This window comes from Hyaena hyaena, unplaced genomic scaffold, assembly GCF_003009895.1.
Source record: "Hyaena hyaena isolate Hyena2069 unplaced genomic scaffold, ASM300989v1 scaffold_7, whole genome shotgun sequence".
NCBI classification, from domain to species: Eukaryota; Metazoa; Chordata; class Mammalia; order Carnivora; family Hyaenidae; genus Hyaena; species Hyaena hyaena.
In genome coordinates, this window is record NW_024080639.1 from 265971 (window position 1) to 292409 (window position 26439).

Sequence of the window (26439 nt, forward strand, 5' to 3'; positions counted from 1 at the left end):
TAATACTAAACTCTTACATTTGCATGTAGCATTCTTTGGTGTTTAGGTATCACAGAATTCCTCTGAAAGACAAAACACTCGCAATAAGGAAAGAAAACTTCAGGGAAGGTGGGCTACTGACGAAAGGTGGGGTGCTGTATTATCAAGCATGCTGGGTGCCCAAAAGGGAAACGGTGAATTCTGCCAAGGAGAGCATTTACCTACACATGTGCAGGCCTACCTACAGGGCTACCCAGAGCTCTTCGAACAGATGACCGATGAGAAGAGACAGCACAGCCAAAATACAGAGGGGCTAACAGGACGTGTGGTCTTTAAGTGACAGACCAACATGATGACAGTCCATGGCCGGGCACAATGGGCAATAAACGCAGATCCCCAGACCAGACTCGGGCTGGAAAGGGCTTTGAAGTGCCGTGTGACAGCCGACCTCTCCGTGGGAGCTACCGAGGCTCGGGTGTAAGGTTGAAAGGAGATGAGCTGTGAAGTTACTGTGTACGCTGTACAGTTCTGGAATTGAAAGATGGTTGGTCCAGCTAGTGTTAGGGAGGGAACAGTAGCTGGGGGACGCTGCTCTGTTCAGGGCATCGGAGCGAGGTCTCCTCCTGCCACACCCAGTGGTTTGTGTAAAACTCTCCCAAAGACTGGGTTTATGACACAGTGACTCCAATAACTGGTCTCATGGGCACAATGAAATGGCCTCTGTGAACACCAAAGGCCGAATGTCTTCCTTAACCACACAGAAGAAAGCACCACAAAAGGGTTATCTTCGTTTTAGGGGATCACAGGGCCATCTGGCCGCAGACAGATTGGAATCCGTTCCCATGAGCTCCCCTCAGAGGAAATTATATGGGCTTTGTTTTTTATAATATTGCGAATTAACTTGAGAGCCACCACCACCGCATAAAACATGCCTCCTCGTGCCCAGCTGAAGTGGTTTGCGCTGAGGCTTAAATCCAATTCCCCTCCTTTACTTTCCGTGAAGATGGAGGGCATTTGGCTAACAGTTTCTCATAAGCCATCCTGGAATAAAACACTGCTATTAGATTAACAAGCCTTTTCTTCTCTGGACTATTTAATCCCCTGAGGCTATTTATTAGAACATTAATAGCCACTTTGGTTGCAGTCTGGGGGAACTAACTCTACTGTCCAGATCTGGAGGAAGAAAGAGTAAGGGAAGAGAAAATTCAGACTCCATGTGAGGGGGGGAAGTTACTGAACTTAAAGCCTACACAGTGATACATACAGGAATTCCATTAGCAACATTATTCATAATGGCCCCCAAGTAGAAACAACCTGAATGCACCAACCGGTGAATAACCCAAACACAGTGTATCCAGATATTGGGTGTTATTTGGCAATAAAAGAGGACAAATTACTGATCCCCGCTACAGCAAGGATGGCCTGCAAAAACGTTACGCTAAGTGACAGAAGCCAGACACATGAGACCATATTCTGTATGATTCCAATAAGTGAGACGTCTAGAAAAGGCAAATCTGTAGAGACAGAAAGTCTTTCTTCTAGACTAGGTCTAGAATCACACCTTAGGACTCACAACTCTGTAATGGTTGCCCAGGGTGGAGAGGCAGCTGACGACAGGAACTAACACTTAACGTCACAAGGAGACACCATGGAAATGTTCTCAGACTGATTTATGGTGATGGGTGCACAACTTGGCAAATTTACTCCAAAAATCATTGAATTGCAGGCTTGAAATGGTGAATGATATGTTATGCAAAAGAAAAACCACCTCAAGAAAGTTATATATAGGGGCGCCTGGGTGGCTCAGTCGGTTAAGCGTCCGACTTCGGTTTAGGCCATGATCTCACGGTTCATGGGTTCGAGCCTCGCGTCAGGCTCTGTGCTGACAGCTAGCTCAGAGCCTGGAGCCTGTTTCGGATTCTGTGTCTCCCTCTCTCTCTGCCCCTCCCCTGCTCACGTTCTGTCTGTCTGTCTCTCTCTTTCAAAAAAAAGCATTAAAACAAAAGAGAGTTATATATACGTACATATATGTACGTATATATGCATACATATACATACGTATACATATGTAGGGCCCGACTGTGTCTCAATAAAACTATACTAGCAAAACAAGCATCAGGCTGGATTTGGTCCATCAGCTGTAGTTTACTGACCGCTGCTCTATTTCCTAAGCTGATGAAAACAAAGCATGTTGGTAAGGTTTAAGGACTGATTGAGAGAGCGTGGTCAGTCTTTAGAGTGCCCACTGTTAATCTGCAGGATACCCTACATCCCACATTTGATTTAAAATCTCAACAGAGAGGGTTTGAAGTAAAAAGAATACTGACGAATAGTTCTAGTCTCAGTCCTGAAACGGAGCAGCTCTGTAGCTCTGAGCACATTACTTCCTCTCTCTGGCTGGCCACCTTCTGCAAAATGAGGAAGGCCCTGTCGGCGCTAGAATTCTAGGAGTCTGGAATTTCACATGTCCTGAAATGGTGATGGTGGTGTCATTTCTACCTTGCCTTTCCTTTCCTTCTGGTGCCCAAGTGTTTTTATGCTACATGTTGACTTCATCTTCCTTTTTCTTGGGTCTGGCTCCACCACTTTTAAGGACATACCCTCATCCCCACTTTGACACACTGTCTGGTTTTCAAAAGTGTTCCTGGTGGCGACCCATCAAGAACGCCAAGATGGGGGTGCTGGACCCAGAAGAACATACAAGTTCCCACTTGCAGCGAAGCCTTTCTGGGGTGGGATGGGTGGTGGGGACTTCCACCTCACTGCAGCATGATCTGGACCAGACCTTCCTAATTTATTGATGAGGATGTCATGTTGGATGAAATCAAAAGCCTTTCTAGAGCCCATATAGATAATATCTATTTCTTCTTATCATTGTGGACCGTCACTCAGTCATAGGAGGAAATTAAATTGGTCTGACACAATTTGCTCTTTACAAAGCTCTGTTCTTTACTTCCTTATGCTCACAGAGGAGGCCAGTGATTGCTCGCTTGCACTAATAAAAAAAAGTTAAGCTTTAACTCATGTAGCCTCCTTTCTGTTTCTTCTAAGCACCTCCTACATGTGCTTGCATTGAGGAGTCAAAAAATGTATAATTCTCATACTTAAGTGGATATTCCTAATGGAACAACACTCAGTGAGAGAAAATACCATAATGGATTGAATGGAGGAGCTCAGTCAACCGGAGACGTGAAGAAGGGAATGGTCAGACATACAGGACCACCAAACATTTAGGACAACTCATATGACTGCATAGAAAGAAGCTTATAGCCTTTTTCTGTTAATTGTGTCGTATAAGTTATAGGTAGCTTTCATATAACAAATCCTGCTTATTTGAGACTTAGAATCAACCGGAGTTCTTTTCACATGAGCTAGGAGATACTACATTACAAATCAAACCTGAGCTGGAAATTTAAAGGAGAGAAGACTTCACTGTTGGTGAGTATTCACCTCTGCCACTGTAGAGAGAAAGCAGCCACAGGCAATCCATAGATGGATGGGCGCAGCTGTGTCTCAATAAAACTTTATTAAACAAAACAGGCATCAGGCTGGATTTGGTCCATCAGCTGTAGTTTGCTGACCGCTGCTCTATTTCCCAAGCTGATGAAAACAAAGCATGTTGGCGAGGTCTAAGAACTGAGAGACCGTGGTCAGGCCTTACAATGCCCACTATTAATTTGTAGGATACCCCACGTTTGATTTAATAGTGACCACCCTTTATTCTCTTCTTTATTTCTTTATTCTTTAGTCTTGTCTCCTCTGTCTGCCTCTTGCTGATAACCCTCCCTTGGCTCTACTAGTGTTATTTGTCTTTATAGATGAGAGAGACTGATTTCGAACTCCTCAGCTATCTATAGTCTAGCATGAGCTCATTATCTTTTTTACCAGTAACACTGCATAACAGACCATCGCCTGATAAAATTTAGGTAGGTGGTTATTCTTTCCATTCTGTAAAAGAATGGAAATTTTGAAAAATGTCATGATTTTTTCCTCTTTCTGTCTGCCTTCTAACCAGTACTTGGTTCTTCTGGCATTTAATATGTCCTTTGTTTTAATATTAGACAGGAAAAGCGTGTGTGTACTTCAGCACTTTGACACTCCAGCATTGTTGGCTATTGTAAACTTGGGTAGATCTTTTATTCCTGTTTCACATTATGTGGAATGAATGCCGAGTTCTTTCCTGTCTGCCCAGTTCTTGGTATGAGCGCCAGTGTTAAATCATGAGTGCCAACGACAACAAGCACTTGGCTTGCCCCTTCCTGTTAGAGAAGGTGGGGTGCTGTGGCATGCAGATTTTCCACTCACGCTGGGAGTCAGGACCAGGCGCTTGTGCAGCTTGAGTGACTGGCAATAAATAGAGAACTCTTTCTGAGTAGGATAAGATGAACTTTTCTGTTCAGTTGTACATGTTGCCCTGAAAGTTTGGGACCATATGTCTCGGAAAGTAAAAAGTATTTACTACCTGGCTCCTTATGGGAAAAGCCCCATATGGGGGTTTCCCATATGGGAAATACAGTCTTTGCCACCAGTGAGCTTACATACCACTAGAGCGATGCAAGCCGATGAAACTCTAAGCTGAGTGCATCAGAAGATGCAGTGAGGAGACACAGGACTTGCTACTAGTAAGAGGTAAAAGGCAGAGGGCATGGTGCACTGTGGGCTAGCAACGTGGATGAGCTGTGTCGTGACATATTTGAGGACTCTGTCTCACAGGTACATCAGAGACTGCCGGCGAGGCGGCCGAACACAGCCCTGCTCAGTACCCGGGGGCTGAAGGAATACGAAATAGACAATCGTGCTGTAATGGCCATTCTGCAATCTCGTTATAACTGTGAAAACGACTGCATTCTAATGATAGCCGGTTTAGCCAGTGTTGTTCCTGAATCCCATTAAGTCTACTTCAATCCCTTCAAGAGTGCTGGCAAAAGAATCTAGTATTTAAAACAGAATTATGGATACAAAAAATGTCGAGACACCACCATCGTCTCAGCCTTCGAGTCATCTGGACACTGGCTCATCGGAGGCAGAGTTCAGTGTGCCTTCGTGAAAATAAAGAAGCTAAATTCAACAGAAAGATGAAAAAGATGAAGAAGGTCTTTTCTCTTTTTCAAGGAGATCAGACCTCTCGGGAGGAAATGACTCTAAACTAGTGAACTCCGGCACACCTTGGATCACGAATGCCATGTTTCTGTGGGGCCTTACCTGCTGTCACATGCATTCCTGGGAGTCTGAAGGGGTCTGCCAGTGTCAGAGGGGGCTGAACCAACAGTGTAGTTTTTAGGGACAAAACGGAGACAAAACCATTATGTTTATAGCGGTGCTACCAAAAATAGCCAAAGTATGGAAAGAGCCCAAATGTCCATCGACTGACAAAAATGGATAAGGAAAATGTGGCATATATATGCAATGGAATACTACTTGGCAATCAAAAAGAATAAAATCTTGCGATTTGCAATAACGTGGATGGAACCAGAGTATACTAAGCTAAGCGAAATAAGTCAGGCGGAGAAAGACAGATATCGTATGATTTCACTCATATGTGGAATTTAAGAAACACAACAATTTAAGAAACACACAGTAGGAGAAGGGAAGGAAAAATAAGATAAAAACGGAGAGGGAGGCAAACCATAGGAGACTCTTACATACAGAGAACAAACTGGGGGTTGCTGGAAGGGAGGTGGGTGGGGGGATGGGCTAAGTGGGTGATGGGCACTGAGGAGGACATTGTTGGGATGAGCACCGGGTGTCGTATGTAAGTGATGAATCACTGGGTTCTACTCCTGACACCAATACTACACTGTATGTTAACTTGAATTTAAATTAAAAGAAAAAAAATTACTTAGTTTTTATAGACTAGTCAAGAATGCACATGGAAAAATAAGGGAATGTGGGGAGATAGGTCTTTTTACCGAACCCCAAATACCAACACAACTGCATTGGGTTTGGGGAGAGACTGAGGGAAGCTTCTGGCAGCTGTCTGCGCTGCGAACATTTACAGTTGCTGGAAGAGCCACAAGAACACCCCACCCTTTCTCGTTCCCACCCTTCCTCCCTCCTACCCTCCCCCCCATGAAGCATTCAGTTTAGTAAGATAAACTACTCTGAGGGAAACAAACTATGGCGTTCCTGAACTTCTTGTCTTTCCCATGGAACATTCCCCAGCTAAATCACTTAGAGAGACTGAGAAAACAAGCCCAGCGTGGAAGTGGCTCAAGGGCGTGGCGACCATTGCATAATTCGCCTTCTCAAAACAAAGCAAATCTTCACAGGCGCAGATGTGCAGACGTGTTAAAGACAAAAAGGAAAGAAAGACAGACAAAGATGGAAAAGGAAGAAAAGCAAGCAAGAAGAAAGGAAGGTCATGTGCGCTAGTCACTGATTCCCCAGACGGTTTTGTCCACCTTCTGGTGTGCTGGAGATCAAAAGGAAAGTGCTGGAAAGACCATCTCACTGTCTACAGTGAAAGCCAAGGCACACTATGCAAAGAAGTGACAAACACTCACGTCTATAAGGAATGTGTGAGCCCGTGGAAGCGGCCCACGGGGAAGTTGACTGGCCAAGCGGGCTGCCCGGACTCACCAGACTCCTAACGGCCTGGAGCCCACCATATCCTCCAGTTCAGAGTGAAGCGGCTAACCGGGGGTTCTTTTCATCCTTGTTACTGCTCCCTTCCCCACTTCCGAGTCTTCCCGTACTGAACACTTAGCCCCAGAGAAACGACGGGGCTGCCAGCAGGTGCCATCAGTGATCAATAGATAGAGCCTCATGATCTGCTGTCCTAACAATCCCGGAACTGCTAGTGATGACAGTTTGGCACCTGAAGGGAGGGCAACCTCACCAGATGTTATTTCTAATTTTGATCAAATATCCTGATGAGCACAAGGTCTAAGATGTGCTCGAAACTCCCTCCTTGGTTCCTACTTCGTGGTGTTTCCCATCTCCCCATCTCCTGTCCTTATTTGTATATCCCTGCCGTTGTCCTTCCCGTCCCCACGTTCACATTTAGAGAAGCTCCGTTTAAAATTACTTTCCTGGTATCTAGAGTCAAAGAGGAGAATGCTACATGAATCCCACAAGTAAGAGTCCAAGCAAGAAGTTCTTCTGTTTTCCCAACTTGCATGGGTGGAGCTGACGATTTACTTCTCCTTCCTCCTAAATAGTCATGAAGCTTTCTAGTAGTACAACTACAGTGTCACGGACGGGGAGAGATTACCTGCATGCCGCAAGCAAGCTGAGGAAAGGGCACTGGGCACTACCCAGGGAAGGGTGCTTAAGCGCGTCATGTTAAAGAACAGTGTATCTTTGAGATCACAGAATAGCTCACTAGGAACATTAGTGTGCTCCGGGTAAAGGGAAAAAGAAGCCGTGTCCTGGCTTGTGTCATCAAGTTGTAAATTCCTCGTGAAGTATCTTTTCCCAGCAGTCAATAGAGACCTGGGACTTCCCGTGCCAGACAGGAGGGAATAAGCCCGGCTGAGCCTCCCTTTCCTTCCAAGTACAACTAGAAACTCCAATCAAGGGGTGCCTGGGCAGCTCAGTCAGTTGAGCATCCAACTTCAGCTCAGGTCATGATCTCACCAGTGGTGAGTTCGAGCCCCGCCTTGGGCTCTGTGCTGACAGCTCAGAGCCTGGAGCCTGCCTCGGACTCTGGGTCTCCCTCTCTCTCTGCCCCTCCCCCACTCACACTCTGTCTCTCTCTCTCTCTCTCTCTCTCAGCAATAAATAAACATTAAAAAAAAAAGGAAAATAAAAGAAACTCTAATCAAAGTAGAAAAGGCAACTACCTCTGGACAAGGTACCATAGCAGGAGGGTTCAAAAGAATGAGGAGTAAAGCGGCCGAGTCATGGGAGACCAAAGGCAAGATGACATCATCATTAAATTGTTCAAAGGGAAGAACCAGCAACTCAATTCTATTCACAACAAAAATATATTCAGGAATCACTGCAAAATAAAGTTGCTCTCAGATGAGGAAATAACGCGAGCACAGTCCTAGGTACGTACCCAGGTGAAATGAAAGCCTACATTGACACAAAAATCTATACAGTAATATTCACAGTCTGTAGTCATAATTGCCCCAGATTGGAAAGTAACCAAACACTCTTGGTTGGGAAATGGATACACCAAGAATGCTATGTCCTTACAGCGGGACACCACGCAGCAAGAAAAGGGAACAAACGACTGATACACACAGCACGGCTCGATTTCAGACGCATTACGCCAAGTGAAAGAAGGCGGACTCCAGAGGATATATGCCCTCCGATTCCATCTATATGGCATCTCGAAAGGGCAAAGCTATACGGCTGGAGGGACTGCTGGGGGTTAAGGGCAAGGCAAGGATCTGACTGTAAAAGAATAGCTACAGGGGATACTTTTTGCACCTGCGATGTATCTCGAATGGAGTGGTAGTTACATGCCTGTATTAACCCTCATAAAACTGCAACCAAGAGAGTAGACTTAACTGTCGATTTTGTATGTTAAAAAAACACATTAAAAATAGAGAACTTGTAACCTTGATACATTTTTCTTAAGGAGACTTTCTGACAATTCAGTTACTAAACTGCGTGTACTGACATATTCATAAGCGGACAACCATACCCCAACACAATGGCTAACAGCCAAGCTTTAATTGAAGCCTTTGTCATAAAACGTTATTTGAAAATAAAATCTACTTGGTCGTCACACATTTGGGGGCAAGTCCAAAACCTTCAGGATAGAACAGTACCACCCCTGTCATCGATGTATGGACTTTGATCGAAATATTTAAGTTCCTGCCGGTTACAGAAGCCTTTGCAATATCTGTATTATGGACATGGTTTTTATGGTCACAGTTTTTATTTCCAAGTTGGTATATAAAATAAGCAGGTCCTCTCACAGCCAGTCCAACACACGTGCGCAGACCCCCGCACGTCATTACATTGCGACTAGTGCTGCTCATTAAAGGGGACATACAGAATCATGAAATTACACCGTGGGCTCGGCCTTGCTTCCTCTAACAGCGACCTGCCAAGTTCTTCGAATGCCGCACTGACTCAGGCCCTGTGGGGACGGGGGGAGTAAGGGTGTTAGCAGGGTAAAGACCGCGGTTTAACATACCCTGTCAAAGAGTGCGAAGAGCTGTCTCAAGACGTCTGACACGGGCAGCTTTAAATACTCCGCAAATTCTTCAATCCCGATTCTTCCTCCTTTTGAAGAGCCAGCGATGGCTGCGTACTCATCCAGTTGCTTACGGACACTATCCCAATCTAACCTAAGCGAACGAACAATCATAGTCACGTGCTGTCAGCCCCTTACGATCCACATGGACCTTTTATGAACATTGCTTTGTTTGTTTGTCTGAGGGGAAAATACTGTACGTGGTACATTTGAAAATGAGGATAAAATGGGTATTTGGGTTTTTTAAAAAAAATTTTCATGTTTTCTAATTTATTTCTGGGAAAGAGAGAGACAGCATGCGCAGGGGAGGGTCAGAGAGAAAGGGAGACACAGAATCCGAAGCAGGCTTCAGGCTCTGAGCTGTCAGCACAGAGCCTGACGCGGGGCTTGAACCCGCGAGCTGTGAGATCACGACCTGAGCCGAAGTCGGAAGCTTAATCGACTGAGCTACCCAGGTGCCCCTAAAATGGGTATTTTGGATGTATAGAGTCTTCTGAGGTTTTTTTAATGTTTATTTATTTATTTATGAAAGACAAAAAGCAAGTGGGGGGAGGAGCAAACAGAGGGGGAGACACAGAACCAGAAGCAGGCTCCAGGCTCTGTGTTGTCAGCACAGAGCCCGACGTGGGGCTCAAACCTACAAACCATGAGATCATGATCTGAGTCAAAGTCAGAGGCTTAACTAACTGAGCCACGCAGGTGCCCCCAGACTTCTGACTTTTTTTTAAGGATATTAGTAAGACTATAACTTCCCCAAATATCTCGGTGAAAGAAAAGTAACTGAGAAGAAGAGCAATGTGACAGAATAAGAAATGACTCCTGAAAAGAAAATAAGAAATCATATTTTAATCTAAATATTGCCGATTAAGTCAATAGTACTTATTGAGTTGTTAAAAAAAAAATACCATTCTTAATTTCAAAGGAGCTTCCAGGCTGATAAAGAGCTCACATTTCACAAAATGTTGTGACACGGAGGTTCATTAGATAGGACACACTTCCTCTAATATTAGTTATCAAAACACTGAAACACCAGAAAATGTTCTGTAGCTTCCAGCACATCTGTACTATTAAACACATAACTGCTTTCTTCTGTATCCAATTTCAGTAACTATCTAAACTTTTCAAATATCTAAACAAATATTATAAATATAACATCAAAATGTGTTTGCTATCTAGAAGATATAAATAATACTTGCTATATCAGCTATGGAAATATTATCTTTAAATACTGACCTTTAGGGGCCCCTGGGTGGCTCAGTCGGTTAAGCACCTGACTTTGTCTCAGGTCATGATCTCGAGGTTCATGGGTTCAAGCCCCGCATTGGCCTCTGTGCTGACAGCTCAGAGCCTGGAGCCTGCTTCAGATTCTGTCTCTCCTTCTCTCTCTGCACCCCCCCCCAACCCCCTGCACTCTGTGTTTCTCTCAAAAATAAATAAATGTTTAAAAAAAACATTAAAAAAATAAGTTAATATTGGTCTTTAACACAATAACTGTTTCTGCAGTTTCTTCCTAGGGAGGATGCCAAGACCAAGGGAAACAATACATTCTCCAAATCCCTAATAGGGCTGAAAACAGAGTGAATGATAGTAAGTGGGGAATCCGGGGTTACACCTTTCATGGCAGATGGTTCAAATGGGTTGTTCCTAAAAGCACAAAGGGGTGTTTTGGCCTTAAAAAAAAAAAAAGTATGTACTGAGAAGAAAAAGGAGATTGAGGGGTAAGTACTTAAAATTCAGTAGTAGTCGGAATTGCTTCTCTACAGGCCAATTCATTTTTCACATGAGAAGGTCTGACCACCACATGCCAGTCCCATCCAATTAGGCCGTCCTTCTCGCAAGAAGGCAGTGAGACAGGCTAATTGCTCTGAGACCCTTCTGAGTGGAGAGGCGGATCTGTGCTGTTCTATATCTAGTATCTCAGTCTCCTCCTGTGACCAAGACACATGTCTCTGCGTTAACCCTTCTCGAAAAAAACACAGCTAGATGAGCTAAGTGGGAGATAAATCCACACCCTGGGCTTCCTTAATAAACACCATGGAGGTTCTACAGCCGAGCATTAATGAAACCAGGGAAAATAGGCATGGGGGCTCCCAATCCCTTTGGGACACCTTTACAAAAGTGTAGCAATTTAAAGGTACACTTACTTCAATTTCCGGCTAATTTTGGTAAATTCCACCAACCCGGCTTCCATGGGCAGTGTCAACTGTCCTGCTGAAATCATTAATCTGCAGTCTTCGTAGGTGTGGTCTGTTACTGGAATCCCCAAAGCTCTAAATGGCACGTGAAAGCAAACAAATTCAATTAAAAAAAAAAAAAAGGTAATGATTTTTCCATTAAGCCTGAGCTGGTCAACACACAACAGTGAACAGGAAAGTGGTCACTACTTTTTAAATCAGTAGCTTTGGCTCATTACTGCCAAAGAGACGCACTTCTCTCCTGCACAGACTTCCTTCCGCCGAGTGAATCCCCTTATGTCTGTATGCTTCGGCCGGCTGGTCATTTTGTTTTGTGTTTTAACCGTGACAAAAGCTGACTTCGGTCTCAGGGAAAGGAGGAAGACTTAGGTTCCATTCCGGCGGAGTCTCGTACCAACCGTGGACCTTTCAGCTCTTACCCTAAGCCTCGCTTTTGTCATCTGTACATGGGAATAGTGACCCTACACTGGAGAAGACACCTTTATCTGTACACAGTGTAAGCAAACATTCTCTCCAAATCACTAGCCATCTGCATTGTTCCGTCTCTCAAAACTGGAGATCACCTCTTGCTATGTAGTCTTCTGAAAATGCTAAAGGGAACTAACAATAAGCTCACGATTTCTTCCAAACCTAAACATCCACCATCCTGGAGGGAGCACATGGCCCCTGCTAGCTCCCTCCTGCTCAGAGATCTAATAATGAACTAGACCTGAAAAATAATATATTAACGAGGACTTGAAGAAACACCGAGTACCAAGAAGAAAGCCTGTGCAGAACATAACATAATTTCCTGAAGATTCCTCTTTACAAAACTTTTATTCACAAATATTCAGTGAGAATCATGAAGTTAGGTCTTCACCTGTATTTGGTTTTGCTGAATCACTGTGAAGAACATGACATTTTCAATGAATGTGATATGAGTAAAATATTTTTTCCTATTGACAGACAACGAGGCTGTTCTGATTAATAAACATTCTGGTATAAGAATATGTAAGCATGAAAATAAACATTTTAAAGATTTTGGGAATGCGTAATTTATAATGCTCAACAGAGAGCATACCCATTAAGAGTTTTGGGGTTTGGATAACAGGAAGTAGGGATTTGAGTCCCAGACCAGACCCTCACTACCTGCTATGATCCTGGGCAAACAACTTCCCCTCCCTGAGTCTCAGGTCCCTCGCTTGCCTCCTAGAAGTGCTGTGAGGTTATGTCAGGGACCCTGAGTAAACAGCACAGTACTTGGTAAGTATTTACTAAGAGTAGCGGTACTACCACTATGTTATGTCTTTACCACTTTCAAGTGCTTTTGTCATACACTTTGCCAGGTGGGTCTCAGGAAAACCAATTCCACGAGAGAGGAGAGACAAGTATTCTAACTCCAACTTTACCCAGGAGGAAAAGAAGCCCTTGAGGGCCTGGTCTGTCCATAGTTGTGCAGCTAATAGAGGTCTTTCCTACTCTTTATCCAAGGCCCTTAGACCTCCACACCTTCAAATTCAGAAACAAACAAACAAACAAACCCCCAAACGGCTGCCTAATCAAATCCCTGCTCTGTTTTTAGGCACATTTTGGGGAAGTCAAAATATCTGGTATACATTGCCTCCGTTCTAAAATTTATCTTAGTTCCAAACTTTTGGACAAAATCTCATAGGAAAACATAAGGAGAAAGGGAAGAAAAAGTACAAGCAAATTTTGTAACTCCTCTAGAAACTGGGAAAATTTCACACATGATAAAATTTTTTTGAACATTTCAAAATTTATTGTTTTGAAAATAAATTTATTCTGCTGCAGAATATTAATATACGTATATGTATTATGTATAACATATACATAATAAAAATAGAATCTTGCTTATAAGACCAAATTCAGTCATGAAGCTACACTCAGGGTTCTCATTTGAAGTTTTACCAGGAATAAATCTCGCTGGTCTATGAGCATCAACCCCGCTACTGGAATGGCAGGAGAGGGGGTGCCTAGCATGAGGGTGTGCACCTGAAAGCTGCTAGGGCTGCTTGGGTGGTGGCAGGTATAATGCACATTCTTTCATTTCAGGACAGCAGGAGATTTATCTAATCAAAGTAATGGACAGTTAACACTCCCTTAAGTGCAGGACAATACTTGCCTCCTGTTTTGTGATTTATAAATCCTACATTTATAGCCATTCCTTAATGAGGGTGACTTTCCCCCTTTTCTGTGCCTCCATTGCGTTCCCTTGCAAACTTCCTCCTTTTTATTGCTATAATTATGAATGCCTTTGTGAACCACCCAGCCTTGGCAGCTCTGCGGAGGCTGGGCCCTAGAAGGCAGCTCACGCAGGGCTCAGACTGTCACAAGGCTTTGTCCGACAGCCACAGGCCAGCCTAGGAGAATCTGCCTGGTGGAAGTCACTGGCTGGTCTCTCCTGGCTATTGAATTCTCCCTGTTCCTCTTCTGGCAACGACACGTGTCCATTAGTTTGGGGCTGCATCTGGGGAAAATATTTATAGCCTGTTTTACCACGTTCCTGGGCACATTTAAAATATGTAACCAGGAATGAGTTAAGAAATGAGGCCCTCAGAATTAAAACAAACAAACAAACAACCCAAATCCTAAAACTATGTAAAAACTATATATTTACCAATCATTTAAAAACTATTTATTGATTATGGTCATATATAGAAACTTACTCTGCCATTAAAGTCCGGACTCTAGAGGCATAAAGGATGGGATCGTTTTTTTCTTCATCACTTGGTACTTGAACAGGCATAAACTGCAAGACAAACACACTTACATAAATCAGGGGCCCCTGGGTGGCTCAGCTGGTTAAGCGTCTGACTTCGGCTCAGATCATGATCTCATGGTTTGTGAGTTCAAGCCCCACGTAGGGCTCTGTGCTGACAGCTAGCTCAGAGCCTGGAACCTGCTTCAGATTCTGTGTCTCCCTCTCTCTCTCTCTGCCCTTCCTCTGCTCACACTTTATCTCTTTCAAAAATAAATGAACATTAAACAAATTTTTAAAAATGCTACATAAATTAATTTATAAGCTGTCTATCACTACATTAAATCCCCCACTTTCTTGGCACATGGGTTACATGTTACCCTGGGAAGAGCACGGCATGGAGCCAGCAGATCTGTAGCCAAGCCCTGCGTCTTTCTGTGTTTTAACTAGTAGGTCCCTGAAGTTTTCTTCACTGTCACCTGGACTCTAACAAGAGGGCTATGATCACCCACCTGCCTCAGTGTGATAAGGATGAAAGAAGCCAGTGCCTGGAATATTCTGGAAGTTGTAAAGCTATATATAGGTTTTGAGACCTTACTCTCCAAGCTGCACTTCCTACCACTTCCAGCCCTTTGTGTGAAAATGTTAGTATCAGAAGTAATGCGTTTCTTATAATTTATCTTCTCTATCCATGCCTGTGTCAGCCATATTTTTATCATTTGTTCAAATGTCACACTTTGCATTTCTTCTGCTCTCTTTTAACCCTTAGCATAGGCTTTCTAGCTTTTGCCGAACATCATGTTTTATCATTTTAAATTAATTTTTTTCTCTACTTGATACTCTGTGATGTCTCATTAGTACTGTCCTTGTTTTATTTATAGTTTTCTAACATTTAGCGAGATTTTGGTGCTATAGTTAAGTGACTGCATATTTTTTGAGCACCTACGGTATACCAGACAAGATTAACAGGACTCTATTCCTGCTCCAAAAAAGATCCGCATTTTAAAAGGATAGACCAACACAGCATGCACTAAGTATCACTACCTTCAACGACAGGGCTTAAAGCTTCATTAACGTAACTTCAAGTTATACAGGTCACATGACCAGGACTCAGCCCAAATTCTATCAGATTCTAAAACCCTTGTTTTCCCCACTCATCCATCCTTCCTGGAGTATGAGAGCAAGGGATTGGAAATGATTAATTTGGCCAGGGGGCAGGGAAAGGCAGCCAAAGAAGCTTTACAGAAGAACTAATACTTGATCTTGGCTTTTTAAGGATAAACATGATCTCACCAATAGCTACCGTTCACTGAATTATGACTAGGAACCAGGCACCACGCTAGGGCTGTAAGTGCCTTATTTTCAGTCTACCAGTCCTCTCGATTTTAGTCACAGGATTGGGGTTCATATTAAAAGACTGACTCAAGACCTCAGGGCCCATTTTCATTCAATAAATATTGCTGTAATACTGTATGCCAGGCACTGCACTAAACCCAGATGACAGGATCACAAAGTCCCTGCCGTCAAGGAGCTCTCAATGCGGGGGCAGGGGTGGGGTGTAGAAGGTATGACAGGCGAGTCCAGTCCGCCAAGAAGAGTTACGTCCACTGAGCACGTGCTGTGTGCTGGGTGCTGTATATTAGGGGCTTTAGAAGATTAACTCTCCACAACTGCTTGAGGTCAGTCCTACCGCTCGCACTTGACAGTTGAAGAATGTAGCTCGAAGGGGACAAACAGTATAGCCAATGCCACACACCAGTGGCACGACCACGACTTGAAAGAAGAAGAAAAATCTGTATAAATAACACCACTTTGGGACTCGTGTCGACCTGTTTTCAGATCCTGTTAATCACGTTAAGGAGCCTTTGGGCAAGGGTGATTCAGAGATGACATTTGAGCCAGAGAGTTTTGTGACCAGGTCCAAGCTTTTGAACAGAAAATTCGGGGGTAGGGAATGGAGAAACCAAAGAGGAAACGGCCAAGAGCAGGGAGAAACCCAGGAAGGTACTGGAATCAGCCTGTGAGAGAAGGGAACACCACGGAGGGTGGGGGTGACGACGCAGAGGGCAGCGTGTCTGCAACTGGTACAGGGTGGATAAACCAGACAGGGATCCTAGGACAGCGTGCTCTGTGACACTGACCGTCACTAACATCCTCTCCAGGGGGACCGTGACATGCTCGCTGTTCAGCCTGCTTGCTGCCTTGGTTCTGTCGTGAGGCCCTGGAAAAGTCCTTTAGCTCTGATGGGACTCAGTTCCCTCTCTTGTCAAGTGAGGAAGTTCGACTCGATGTTCTCGAAAGCCCTCTCCAACGGGAATTCTATGGCTAGCTGTCCACTTGGTATCCAGTTATTCCTTAAGATGGAAAAATGTGCTGGGCCACCAGAGGTCCCCACCTCACTTATGTATCCAGAGCAACAACCGATCTTCACAAATAAATATTTCTCAAATGTCCCTCCATCCTGTTCTAGATCTGAATTTCTTATGTGTGCTTAGTGGGAAATCCAAGGAAGAGAACAGGACATTAAAATCAATGTTCATAAAATCTCTAACAAAGTAATACAATAACGTTTTAAACTGCCATATAATTCTTCACTTTTAAAAAAAGCCACATGATCATTTGACACACACTTAATCTGTAGGTCATAAAAGCTCACGGTTGAAAACCCTGAAAAATAAATTACTGCTACACTCTTAACCAAACATAATACAATGAACTGTGGGTTTAATTCCTTTTAATGCAGGTAATATTTTCCGTGAAATGATTTTTAATAACTCTCATATTGGCATGGCATTTTATTCTCGATGAAGAAAATTCCGCTGAGAGTACAAAATAATTAAAAGCCTGCATTTGACCCTCTTGGGCCTTGGAGGCCCCGTCCCTTGTGCCTCCTGAGAAGCAATTCAATGGAAATTCTCCTAAGTCACTTCTCCTTGGAGCAGACTTAGCCCTCTTTAACACGTTTCCATTTTGTATGTAGACATTCAAGGCTCACAGCATATACATGTCCTCTACATGGGTAGGAAGACGGGCCGAAGACAAGAAAACGTGACTGTCATTGTCTACTATTGTCCTCTAATACACAGCTCAATACCCCAGTGTCTTCAGGGCCCCAAACTTTCCTTTCTACCGTCATCTTCTCTCACCATCCCGAGGATCCATGGGGATGGCTTATCAGACAAGCTGACCTCACGGCTCTTCACCAGGCACAGGTGTTCCTGGCCGTGCCTCGGTCATGGCGACCAACATAGGAGGCTAATCTCCTCTGGCAAGTTCTCCCATCAGAATCTCCCTTTGTTATCTAATTGAGTTTACTTCTCTAACCTGGTCCGGCACAGACCGGAAGAGCCTGCTAGTGACTCTCAGGACGTGCTCACCCCTCTTTGTCCACTGCTTCTGCCAACAGCTGGCTCCCTGCCCCCACTGCACTGCAGGGCTAGGCCTTCCTGTCGCCCAGAATCTCCCCCTGCTGCCACACCCATGGTGCCAACCACATACCCACGACCACCTCTCCCGCTCCTGCTTTCCCATCCCCATTAGAGACCGCTGAGGGATGCTAAAGACAGGTACACAATCTTACGGGCTGAGGCTGCTACGAATCCATGGTAAGCTCCACGGGTCCTCACACCTGCTTGAAAACTACCTTACTTTCCCAAGGAGACCGTACCGTCTCCAGACACAAAAACAGTTTTGTTTTGCTGAAGGTCTTCCCTTATCCTTTTAATCATGCAAGTGCGCCCTCAAATGTGATCTTAATGCCGCATCTGCTTCCTTAAAGTCTACGTGACAGGTGAGGATCAAGTTACTGAACTTGAACCTCGTTGATGCTTGGATATCTGTGTTGGACCTGCCGCTGTCATATCTAAATGTTTCAAACGGTCCCTGCTTTGCAGGTTACGGCTCTACTTTTCGTCCCAACAGTACTTCACGCTCAACTTTAGAAAGAAGACAGTGAAAGCGTTAAGGACATGCAACCCCAAAATACACCACTTTGGCATATTAATTATTTGGAGCTGAAGACACTTGAAAAATAGCAAATGTAGGGAGAGGTTTTCCTTGAACTCCCCTTACCTCCCTAAAGTCAGCTCCTGCAAAAGGAACTCAGTTGTCCCTCATCGGTCATAAAGTCCCTCCTCCTGGGGACTTTCACTCAACAGGAAGATGGATTCTTACCAAGGGAGGCACGACTGGAATTCAACATCACACAGAGACAAACTTGATCACACGCTATCATAGATCCTGGCCTATGCTTCCCAGGGCCCACCTGTCTTTCCTAGAAATCACTGACTCTCCCCTGCATGGCCTACCTCTCACTCCCCTTCCTCACCACTTTTTTGGGTATCCACTTTTTATTCCCCATGATGCCTTGCACACATATTAAAACTTAATAAATTTGTGTGACCCTTCACCTATGAATCTGCTCTCCGTGAGATTATCTCACAGATCCGGCTATGGGGCCTCACTGGGGAGAGGGAAGGCTGTCTCCCCCATACCAGCCCACGTGAGCTTCCCCAGTCCTTCCCCATTGCTCCTGGTGCTGGCTCCGGGCCTCAATCAATGTGCTCTGTTCCACCCCCGCAGGAATGGCACCACCCTGCCCCATCTAAGGGGAGGCAAACCGACATTTTCCCCATACTAACACCTCGTTTGCCCTTCTGGTCCCAGAGTGCCTGACGTCCTCTGGGGCCTGAGGCTGCACGCAAGATAAAGTCAGAACTCTTCAGCCTAATTTGAAGGTGATCTGATATCCAGAGCCAACCCTTTACATGGACACTCGGGCCCAGGAAATCTGCCTTATTCATTGTTTCCTGACCACGTGGGGCACATTCCTTTCTACTGAATGGATGATCGTGAAAAAGAGAAAGACTGATGAATGATGATACTACAATCAGTCTTTTCTTTTTCCAAGTAACAGAAAAGGATTTTTTTAATGAGTCACTCTCAACAAACGTGGGGTTCTGGCTCTTCTCATGATTTTTCTTTTAAGTCTTCAAAAAGGGCAAATGCGAATCAAGGAAGGTATTTATGCACTAACATTTGCTGCTTTCTTCCCTGAAGAACAAACATTTAGATGATAAGGGAAACACAAATGAATGCTTCTTGAACACCCACCACTTGGTAGTACATAAGTAACCTTATTAAATGCTAACCACCCCGTAAAAGAGGGTGTGGTTATTATCCATAAAAGAGGCTATTATCGCCATTTTACCACTGAGAACACAGGCTAGGAGAGGCTTAAGTCATTCACTTGAGCACATACAGGCTGGTAGCAGCAGAACTGGACTAAAACCCCAGCTAATCCTCTTTATATAACATTCCATTTCTTTTCTTTTCTTTTTTTAAATAATGTTTATTTACTTTTGAGAGAGATTGAGAGAGAGAGAGAGAGGCAGTGTGTAAGCAGGGGAGGAGGAGAGAGAGAGGGAGACACAGAATCTGAAGCAGGCCGCAGGCTCTGAGCTGTCAGCACAGGGCCAGACACGGGGCTCTAAGTCACAAACTGTGAGATCATGATCTGAGCCAAAGTTGGACGCTTAACTGACTGAGCCACCCAGGTGTCCTGTACAACATTCTACTTCTCTACTACTACTTAGAAATTTCAGAATTCTACCAAGTTCCAGAAGAAATTAGCTTTGTTAAAACAAACACATATATAGGTTTGGTGTGTGTGTGTGTGTGTGTGTGTGTGTGTGTGTGTGTGTATTTGTGTGATAGGAGTTTTCTAAAATGCCTGTTCATTTTAGATTCAAAACTACAAATAATTGGAGTGTGTTTGGATAATTAACTAAACTATATAAACATAGTGGAACCTTCCCGAAGTAATACTCTCTGGAGATTTAAAAATTTGTATCTATCTACCAGGGTTGGTCATAACACTCATTATTACAATCCTTTCCAAAATCAGAATTGTTTTTTTAATAAAAAACAATCCTTTTCTATTATGGCAATGGACTGCCCACAATAAAGTGCTATAAGTCCAATGCTAGCCAGTAGAAGCTTGCTTTAAGCTTTGCAAAAGAATTTTACTAAAACAAAATACGTCCGTATGCCTATAAGCCATTTCTCTGTATCTGTATGATAATAGGTAGCTGTGAATATAAGTGGAGATGGATGTCACAGGCGAAGGCAGAAACAGATGGATGGTTACTGTGAATGGCCCGTGTCCATTCGTAAACCAGCTCTTGTCCGCAGAGCACCTTAGAGGCTGGCTTTGCATGGACTCTCTCTTGTGGGATACACTAGCAGGCTGTTGATTTCTGTCACCTTTGGGGATGTTCCCTAGTAGCTATCTTCTTCCCTATGCCCCTAAGCCAGAAGCTTATAAAGGCACACTTGTGAAGTAGCTGGCTGATGAAAGGAACCACTCAAAGGCACATCCCCTCTGTCACTATGACCCAGAGAGTAACTTTCAGGAGGACCTTCTGCAGACACACATGGCATCATTGTTCAAGGATGCTGGAAGGCCAATTACAGAGTGCGTGAGGTTTGGACCTGACTGTAGTTTTACAATTCAAGAGTCAAGGAAATGATGGTCTTTTCTTCTAAATATTTCTAAAATATTCATTTATCTGAGAGAGAGAGAGATTGGCAGCATGAGCAGGGGAGGGTCAGAGAAAGAGAGAGACACAGAATCCGAAGCAGGCTCCAGGTTCTGAGCTGTCATCACAGAGCCCGACACACAGGGCTTGAACCCACGAACCGTGAGATCATGACCTGAGCCAAAGTGGGACACCCAACCGACTGAGCCACCCAGGCACCCCATGATGGTCTTTTCAAAACCCGGTCTCTGTTGAGGAAACAGAGAGGGAGTGGGGAGAGGAGACTTTACACTCCCTAGATTTTAGCTATCTGAAGGTTTTGGTAACTACAGAGTTGGAAAATCACCGTCAGTGAGGAGTGACTTGTAAGAGGAAAGAGTACAGCCTTCAGCATCCAGAGATGTTCTGTGACTCACCAGCGCAGTGACTAAAAGGACACCAAATGACCCGCTCAAAGTTCATTTTAAAAACCGAAAAACTTAGGGCGCCTGGGTGGCTCAGTTGGTTAAGCTTCTGACTTCAGTTCGGGTCATGATCTCACAGCTCATGAGTTCGAGCCCCGCATCAGGCTCACTGCTGTCGCAAAGCCTGCTTTGTACCCTCTGTCCTCTCCTCTCTCTGCCCCTTCTGCACTTGTTTTCTCTCTCTCCTCTCTCAAAAATAAATCAACATTTAAAAAAAGAAATAAAAATAAAAACCGCAAAACTTAAGACCATATTCTTGAATAGCACATCTTCAGTTAGGCTCACCTGGTTACTAGACATTCTAAAGTTGTAAAAACATATGCAAAAAGTAATAACTAGGATTTCCATCAGTCTCATCTCAACAAACACGGAGGTTGGGAGAGGGTGCTTTTGAACAGCCGAGACAGCTGTAGTTGGTGCAACTGAACACCCCGAGCCTCCTAACAGAGCCGCTCAAGCCGGGCGCCCCAGATGAGGTGAAGCTAGAGTATCGGACGCAGTGCTCAGCTCTTGAGGGCCCTGAGCCAGGGTGTGGGCACACAGAGCAGCACACGGGCTGGGAGACAGTTTTCAGTTGTGCCCAACTGGGGGAGGGGGATTACAATATTCACAAGTCATAAGGTGGTGAGGAGTGCCTTGGGTGAAAGGTGGTAACATACATCTAAACTAAATATAAAGAAGATATAAGACTGAATGTGAAGGCCACAGATTCCCATCCCCTTGCCCTCCATCACAATTCGAATACATTGAATCTTACCCATTCAGCTATTCCACACTGGGTGGTAGCCATTTTGTTTGTAAAGTTAGCAAAGGATATTCTTTCTTTGCCAGGAAATATTATTCAAACAGGTCTAAGAACTAGCTGGAGAATGCAAATACTGTAATGAAAAAGAAGGAAGGAGGGGAGAAAGGGGGGAGGGAGGGAAGAAGGGAGAAAGAGAAAGAGACAGAGAAAGGAAGGAAGGATGAAAGGAAAGGAGGAAAGAAGGAAAGAAAGAAAAGAAAGGAAGAAAGGAAAGAAAAAGAAAGAAGGAAAGAGAGGAAGGAAGGAAGGGAGAGAGAGAGAGAGAGAAAGAAAAAAAAGAAAAGAGAAGAAAAGAGAAAAGAAAAGAAAAGAAAAGAGAAGAGAAGGAAAGGAAAGGAAGGAAAGAAAGGCCACGACACAGAAAGGAAATGTGGTAATAATGGTCAGGGCAAAAAAATGAGGACTTTGCATACCTCTGTTGTAATAGTTTGGCCACTGACACATGTACTAGACATTTTAGGTACATTTCCACATCTGTTGCTAGATCTTGTTTTAGGTGGGGAAGGGTAAATTTAGAGGAAGGGGCAGCATATATATTATATAAACAATATCTTCCAAATTTGCAGAGAAGACAGAGTGGCTGTTTTAAGTATAAGCTTGTTCTCTTTCTTTCTTTCTCTCTCTCTTTCTTTCTTTCTTTCTTTCTTTCTTTCTTTCTTTCTTTCTTTCTTTCTTTCTCTTCCTCCCTTCCTCCCTCCCTCCCTCCCTCCCTTACTTCCTTTCTTCCTTCCTTCCTTCCTTTCGAGAAAGCAAACAGGGCTAGGCTATCTGGACAGCTATTAAAGAAGGAAGAGTGTGCTTGAAGTACTTAGAAATAATATAATATTTCTTCCTGAGAGGGCTTCCCAAAATATATTCTATGGAACACTGCTTCTGGGAGGTATCCAGATAAAAAGGGAGACTGTGGTCCAACCATCTCAAAGGCACTGACAGTTCTGGGGAAAAAGTAATCTGATTCATTTTGTTTGCACTGGTACTTCTTAAACTCATTAGAGTACAAATTAGTGTTTTTCTCTAAAAACACCTAAGTATATTCTAAGAACTGGTGTTTTTCAGCCATTGTGAGAGGTCCTGAGTAGCTTTTAAATGTGGGGAGATATGGCATATAATTAATAAACAGATCTTTTCCTGGTAAGCAGACAACTTGTGAGTCTCAAGAAAAATTTCACCGAAGTGAAACTCATTTTGAAATATAGTTTGCCCTCTACGTCCTTTGTTACTTCTGACAACCGCTATGTGGCTAAATGACTAAGCTATGCAACAAAGTAAAACAGTATTCTTGTGACTTAAGTTCCATGTCCTGTAACTTGGGAGCAAGGGCCCCCACTCAGGACTCCGAATTAACATATGCAAATTTAGAGTTCTCATCACACACTCCACGGATGCAACTGGAAATGAAGGCAAGGGCCTGACTGGCTATTCTGACCCTCTCTCCTCAGAGGCTCCCTGAGGGTATCGCTCAAGCCAACTTTACTGATTCTGCATTTACGAGTCCATCCCATGTCACTGCTAGAGTCTAGGAGTCATCGTTCAGGGTCTTAAAAATCTGGTCAGGATTTTCAGAACCATCTATTTGCTTCCATACTCCCTGCCTGTCTCTGCAACTCAATAAAAAAAAGACAGCCTTGTGAATGCTGGCGTGAGCTGCCGCCCAGACAGGATTTCCTCAGGCCTTTCAGGTGCAGAGTGATTCCAAAAGGGAGGGCTTCTGACATCTGCGCCTCCCCCCAGAGCCCAGGGAGCCCCCCTCCGCCCTGACAGCATGTACTCTTCAAGGAGCCATGGGGCTCCTATACTCCTTGTACACTGGCTACTGTAGCTCCTTTTGTCAGGATGTGAAGCATCCATACCATTCAAGGGCAGGGGTCAGCATTGAAAGGAATAAGATAGAAACCAGTTATGCAGATCTGGTCAGCCAGGGTGGCTGCCTATGGAAGTTCCCAGAAGTCAGAGGTACTTCCTGATAGGATTCTGAGGGCTGGATCTGACAGCCAGGTGGACAGTTTGTAAAAGACCAGGGCTTATTCTAAAGATGGCGGATTTAACTTCCAACCTTTGTACAGCTGGGCTCTCCAGACTAGAAGTGCAGAGTGAAAAAAGGAAAGGCCAAATCTCCAGTGCCAAGGCTACATTTTTGAATGACTTACCTCAACTTCCACCTTTGTGAAGAGCTGGCAGAACGTGAGCATACAGAGCTGAATGCTGAGGAGAAAAAAGAACAGGCCATATTTATATGGTAATATATGTGTCATCTACTATTACTTAACGACCCTTTCTTTATACACAGCATGGCATATACAGTCTGCGTTTTTAAGTGCCACACTGCAGCTGTTAACACTGCTTAAGCCAAGTATTCTTGATATTCCAAAGTTAAATCACCAAATACAATACCAGATATGTACTTGTGAGTCAGGGCTGCACCTCGGAGGACTAAACCCCAAATCTGAAGTCTCCTTGACAACTCAGACTCGTAGGCCTACGTGCCTAGAGAAACTGCCGAGGCCACATTTTAAGGTACATACAAATGTGTTTACAGGAAAACTGAGTAAAACATTACATTTCTAAACTCTTATCTGATATTTAAATAAAATCAGCAGGCCTTTCCCTAAGAGCAGAATTTTATTTATTATCAAATTGCCCCAATTAATAATCAATGTTTTAGTTGAGGAGAAATTTTCTGAAATGTTTCAGATTTCATTGTAAAGCCGGATAGAGGACAAAGGCTTTCTTTAAAGTGGTTATAACCATCCCTCTCAAAGATAATTTCTGAAATAGTTGTTTCTATGTACACCATTATGTACATATTTAGAGTCTCTGGATGGGATTTCTATGGGATTTTTACATCGCCTCATTTAGACAGATGACCCAGATATCTGGCAGAGTGGATTATGCTACATGGAAGGAAGAAATCAACTTTTTTATGTTATTAAGAAACTAAAATATGATTTATCTATAAAAATATTTAAAGGGGCTTACTTATGACAAGAAATTTAGACATTTAAACAAGGAATTTAGTTAAAAAAGAAGGAATTTAAGAAGTAGATGTACCAATCCCATATATAATTATAAGATGTTAAGTATTGGTTGTCAAACTTTGCATCTGAGAGGAAAAAAATCTTTTACTATCAACCCCAAGCAAACAAAATCAATCCACATTATTCACTATAAAGCAAACTGTTCCTGAGTTACTTAAATTGAGCTTTGGAATTTAATGATTTGAATAGATAAATCTGTTCTGAAAATTCTGAATGCTGGAAGGAAGGAAGGAAGGAAGGAAGGAAGGAAGGAAGGGAGGGAGGGAGGGAGGAAGGAAGGAAGGAAGGAAGGAAGGAAGGAAGGAAGGAAGGAAGGAAGGAAGGAAGGAAGGAAAGAAGCAGGGAGGGAAGGAAGGAAGGAAAACGAAACAAACCAGGCATAAGATCTCATCGAACCTGTGTTGTCCACACTACACACAAACCAGACAACACTTCTCGGACCCACACAAAACAGCTTTTCTATAGCTGCGCCTTCCCTAAGTGTATTCCCCAAGTTTATTAACCCTCTCCCTTAGGCTGTGTGCCTTGGTACAGAGTCTCTTCCTTAGAATCTGAGTCTAGACTAAGCCCTTGGAGCAAGGGCAACGGAGAAAGCGGACTTAAGAGTAACAGATTTGGTGCTAAATACACCAGGAAGCCCATGGGAAGATACGGGCGGAAATGAGAGTTACTACGGGCCAAGCACAATGCGGCATTTGGACAAAACAAAGCTGTGCCTTTTAAAGATTTTGTGTTTATCACTCCTAAGGAATCTTTAACTCTTGAAAAAGTGTTTTTCTCTCTTTTCTGAATTGTCTCTCCTAATTCTCTTTTTCCCTTTGTCACACACTTCCCAGGTCAGAAGGCTGGATTCACCAGACCACTCCACTTCCTATCCAGATCCCCCGTCCAAGAAGGCCTTCTCCTACTTGACCTTCACGCCTACCTGGACTGCTGAGAAAGTTTGAAAAAGTCATACTGACTGACTGAAATCACTGTCTCTGCAAGGTACTTAAATTGTAAGGGCCCCAAGCATGCACACCTCAGGAACTATAAAGATGCGCTACATTCAGTTTGTGGGCACTCCTTTTTCTAAAATGCGCTCATACTGTTTGTTTCTTCTCACTTGCTCTCGTATAAAAAGCCGAAACCCAGGAACTTAAGATCAGTAGTGATGCAAAACACGTATCCTAGCCAAATAAATAAGCCGATCTCCTGAAGAGTTAAAGATCACATGATGTCTAGATGTCCTTTACAATTTATGGTCTTTATTTTGAGAGCCGTTTACTTAACCTCAACCAGTAAGGGCTGGAGCGTAATGGAAACATCCATGTTTCAAACTGTCAATAAACGCTAACACATGCAAATGGCCCATCAGTTACCAATTCAGATTTAAATTTATTATTTTGATGCAATTCACACAAAATGGAGAAAATTGGTATGCAGCACAAAAAAATATCTGGCTTTCATACATCGTTTTGGATTATCTAAAAGGTAGACAAGGAAGTCACAAGCTACTTGAAGGCCAATGAGGATTCCCTTTGAAATATGTCCAAGTGGTTGTGCATCAACGACGTTATGTAAACTCTCT

General features: G+C 43.7%; 1 protein-coding gene across 2 annotated transcripts in view; it reads right to left on the reverse strand.

The window, feature by feature from the left end:
- Window positions 1-26439, reverse strand: part of LPCAT2 (lysophosphatidylcholine acyltransferase 2) — a 67643-nt gene that overhangs the window by 19741 nt on the left and 21463 nt on the right. For both annotated transcript variants that reach the window (XM_039241692.1, XM_039241698.1), the window contains exons 8-11: window positions 23982-24036; window positions 13995-14077; window positions 11278-11403; window positions 9074-9227 (exon numbers count right to left, since the gene is read on the reverse strand). In XM_039241692.1, coding sequence (XP_039097623.1) covers window positions 9074-9227; window positions 11278-11403; window positions 13995-14077; window positions 23982-24036 — 418 coding nt within the window. The remainder of the gene's footprint in view (window positions 1-9073; window positions 9228-11277; window positions 11404-13994; window positions 14078-23981; window positions 24037-26439) is intronic.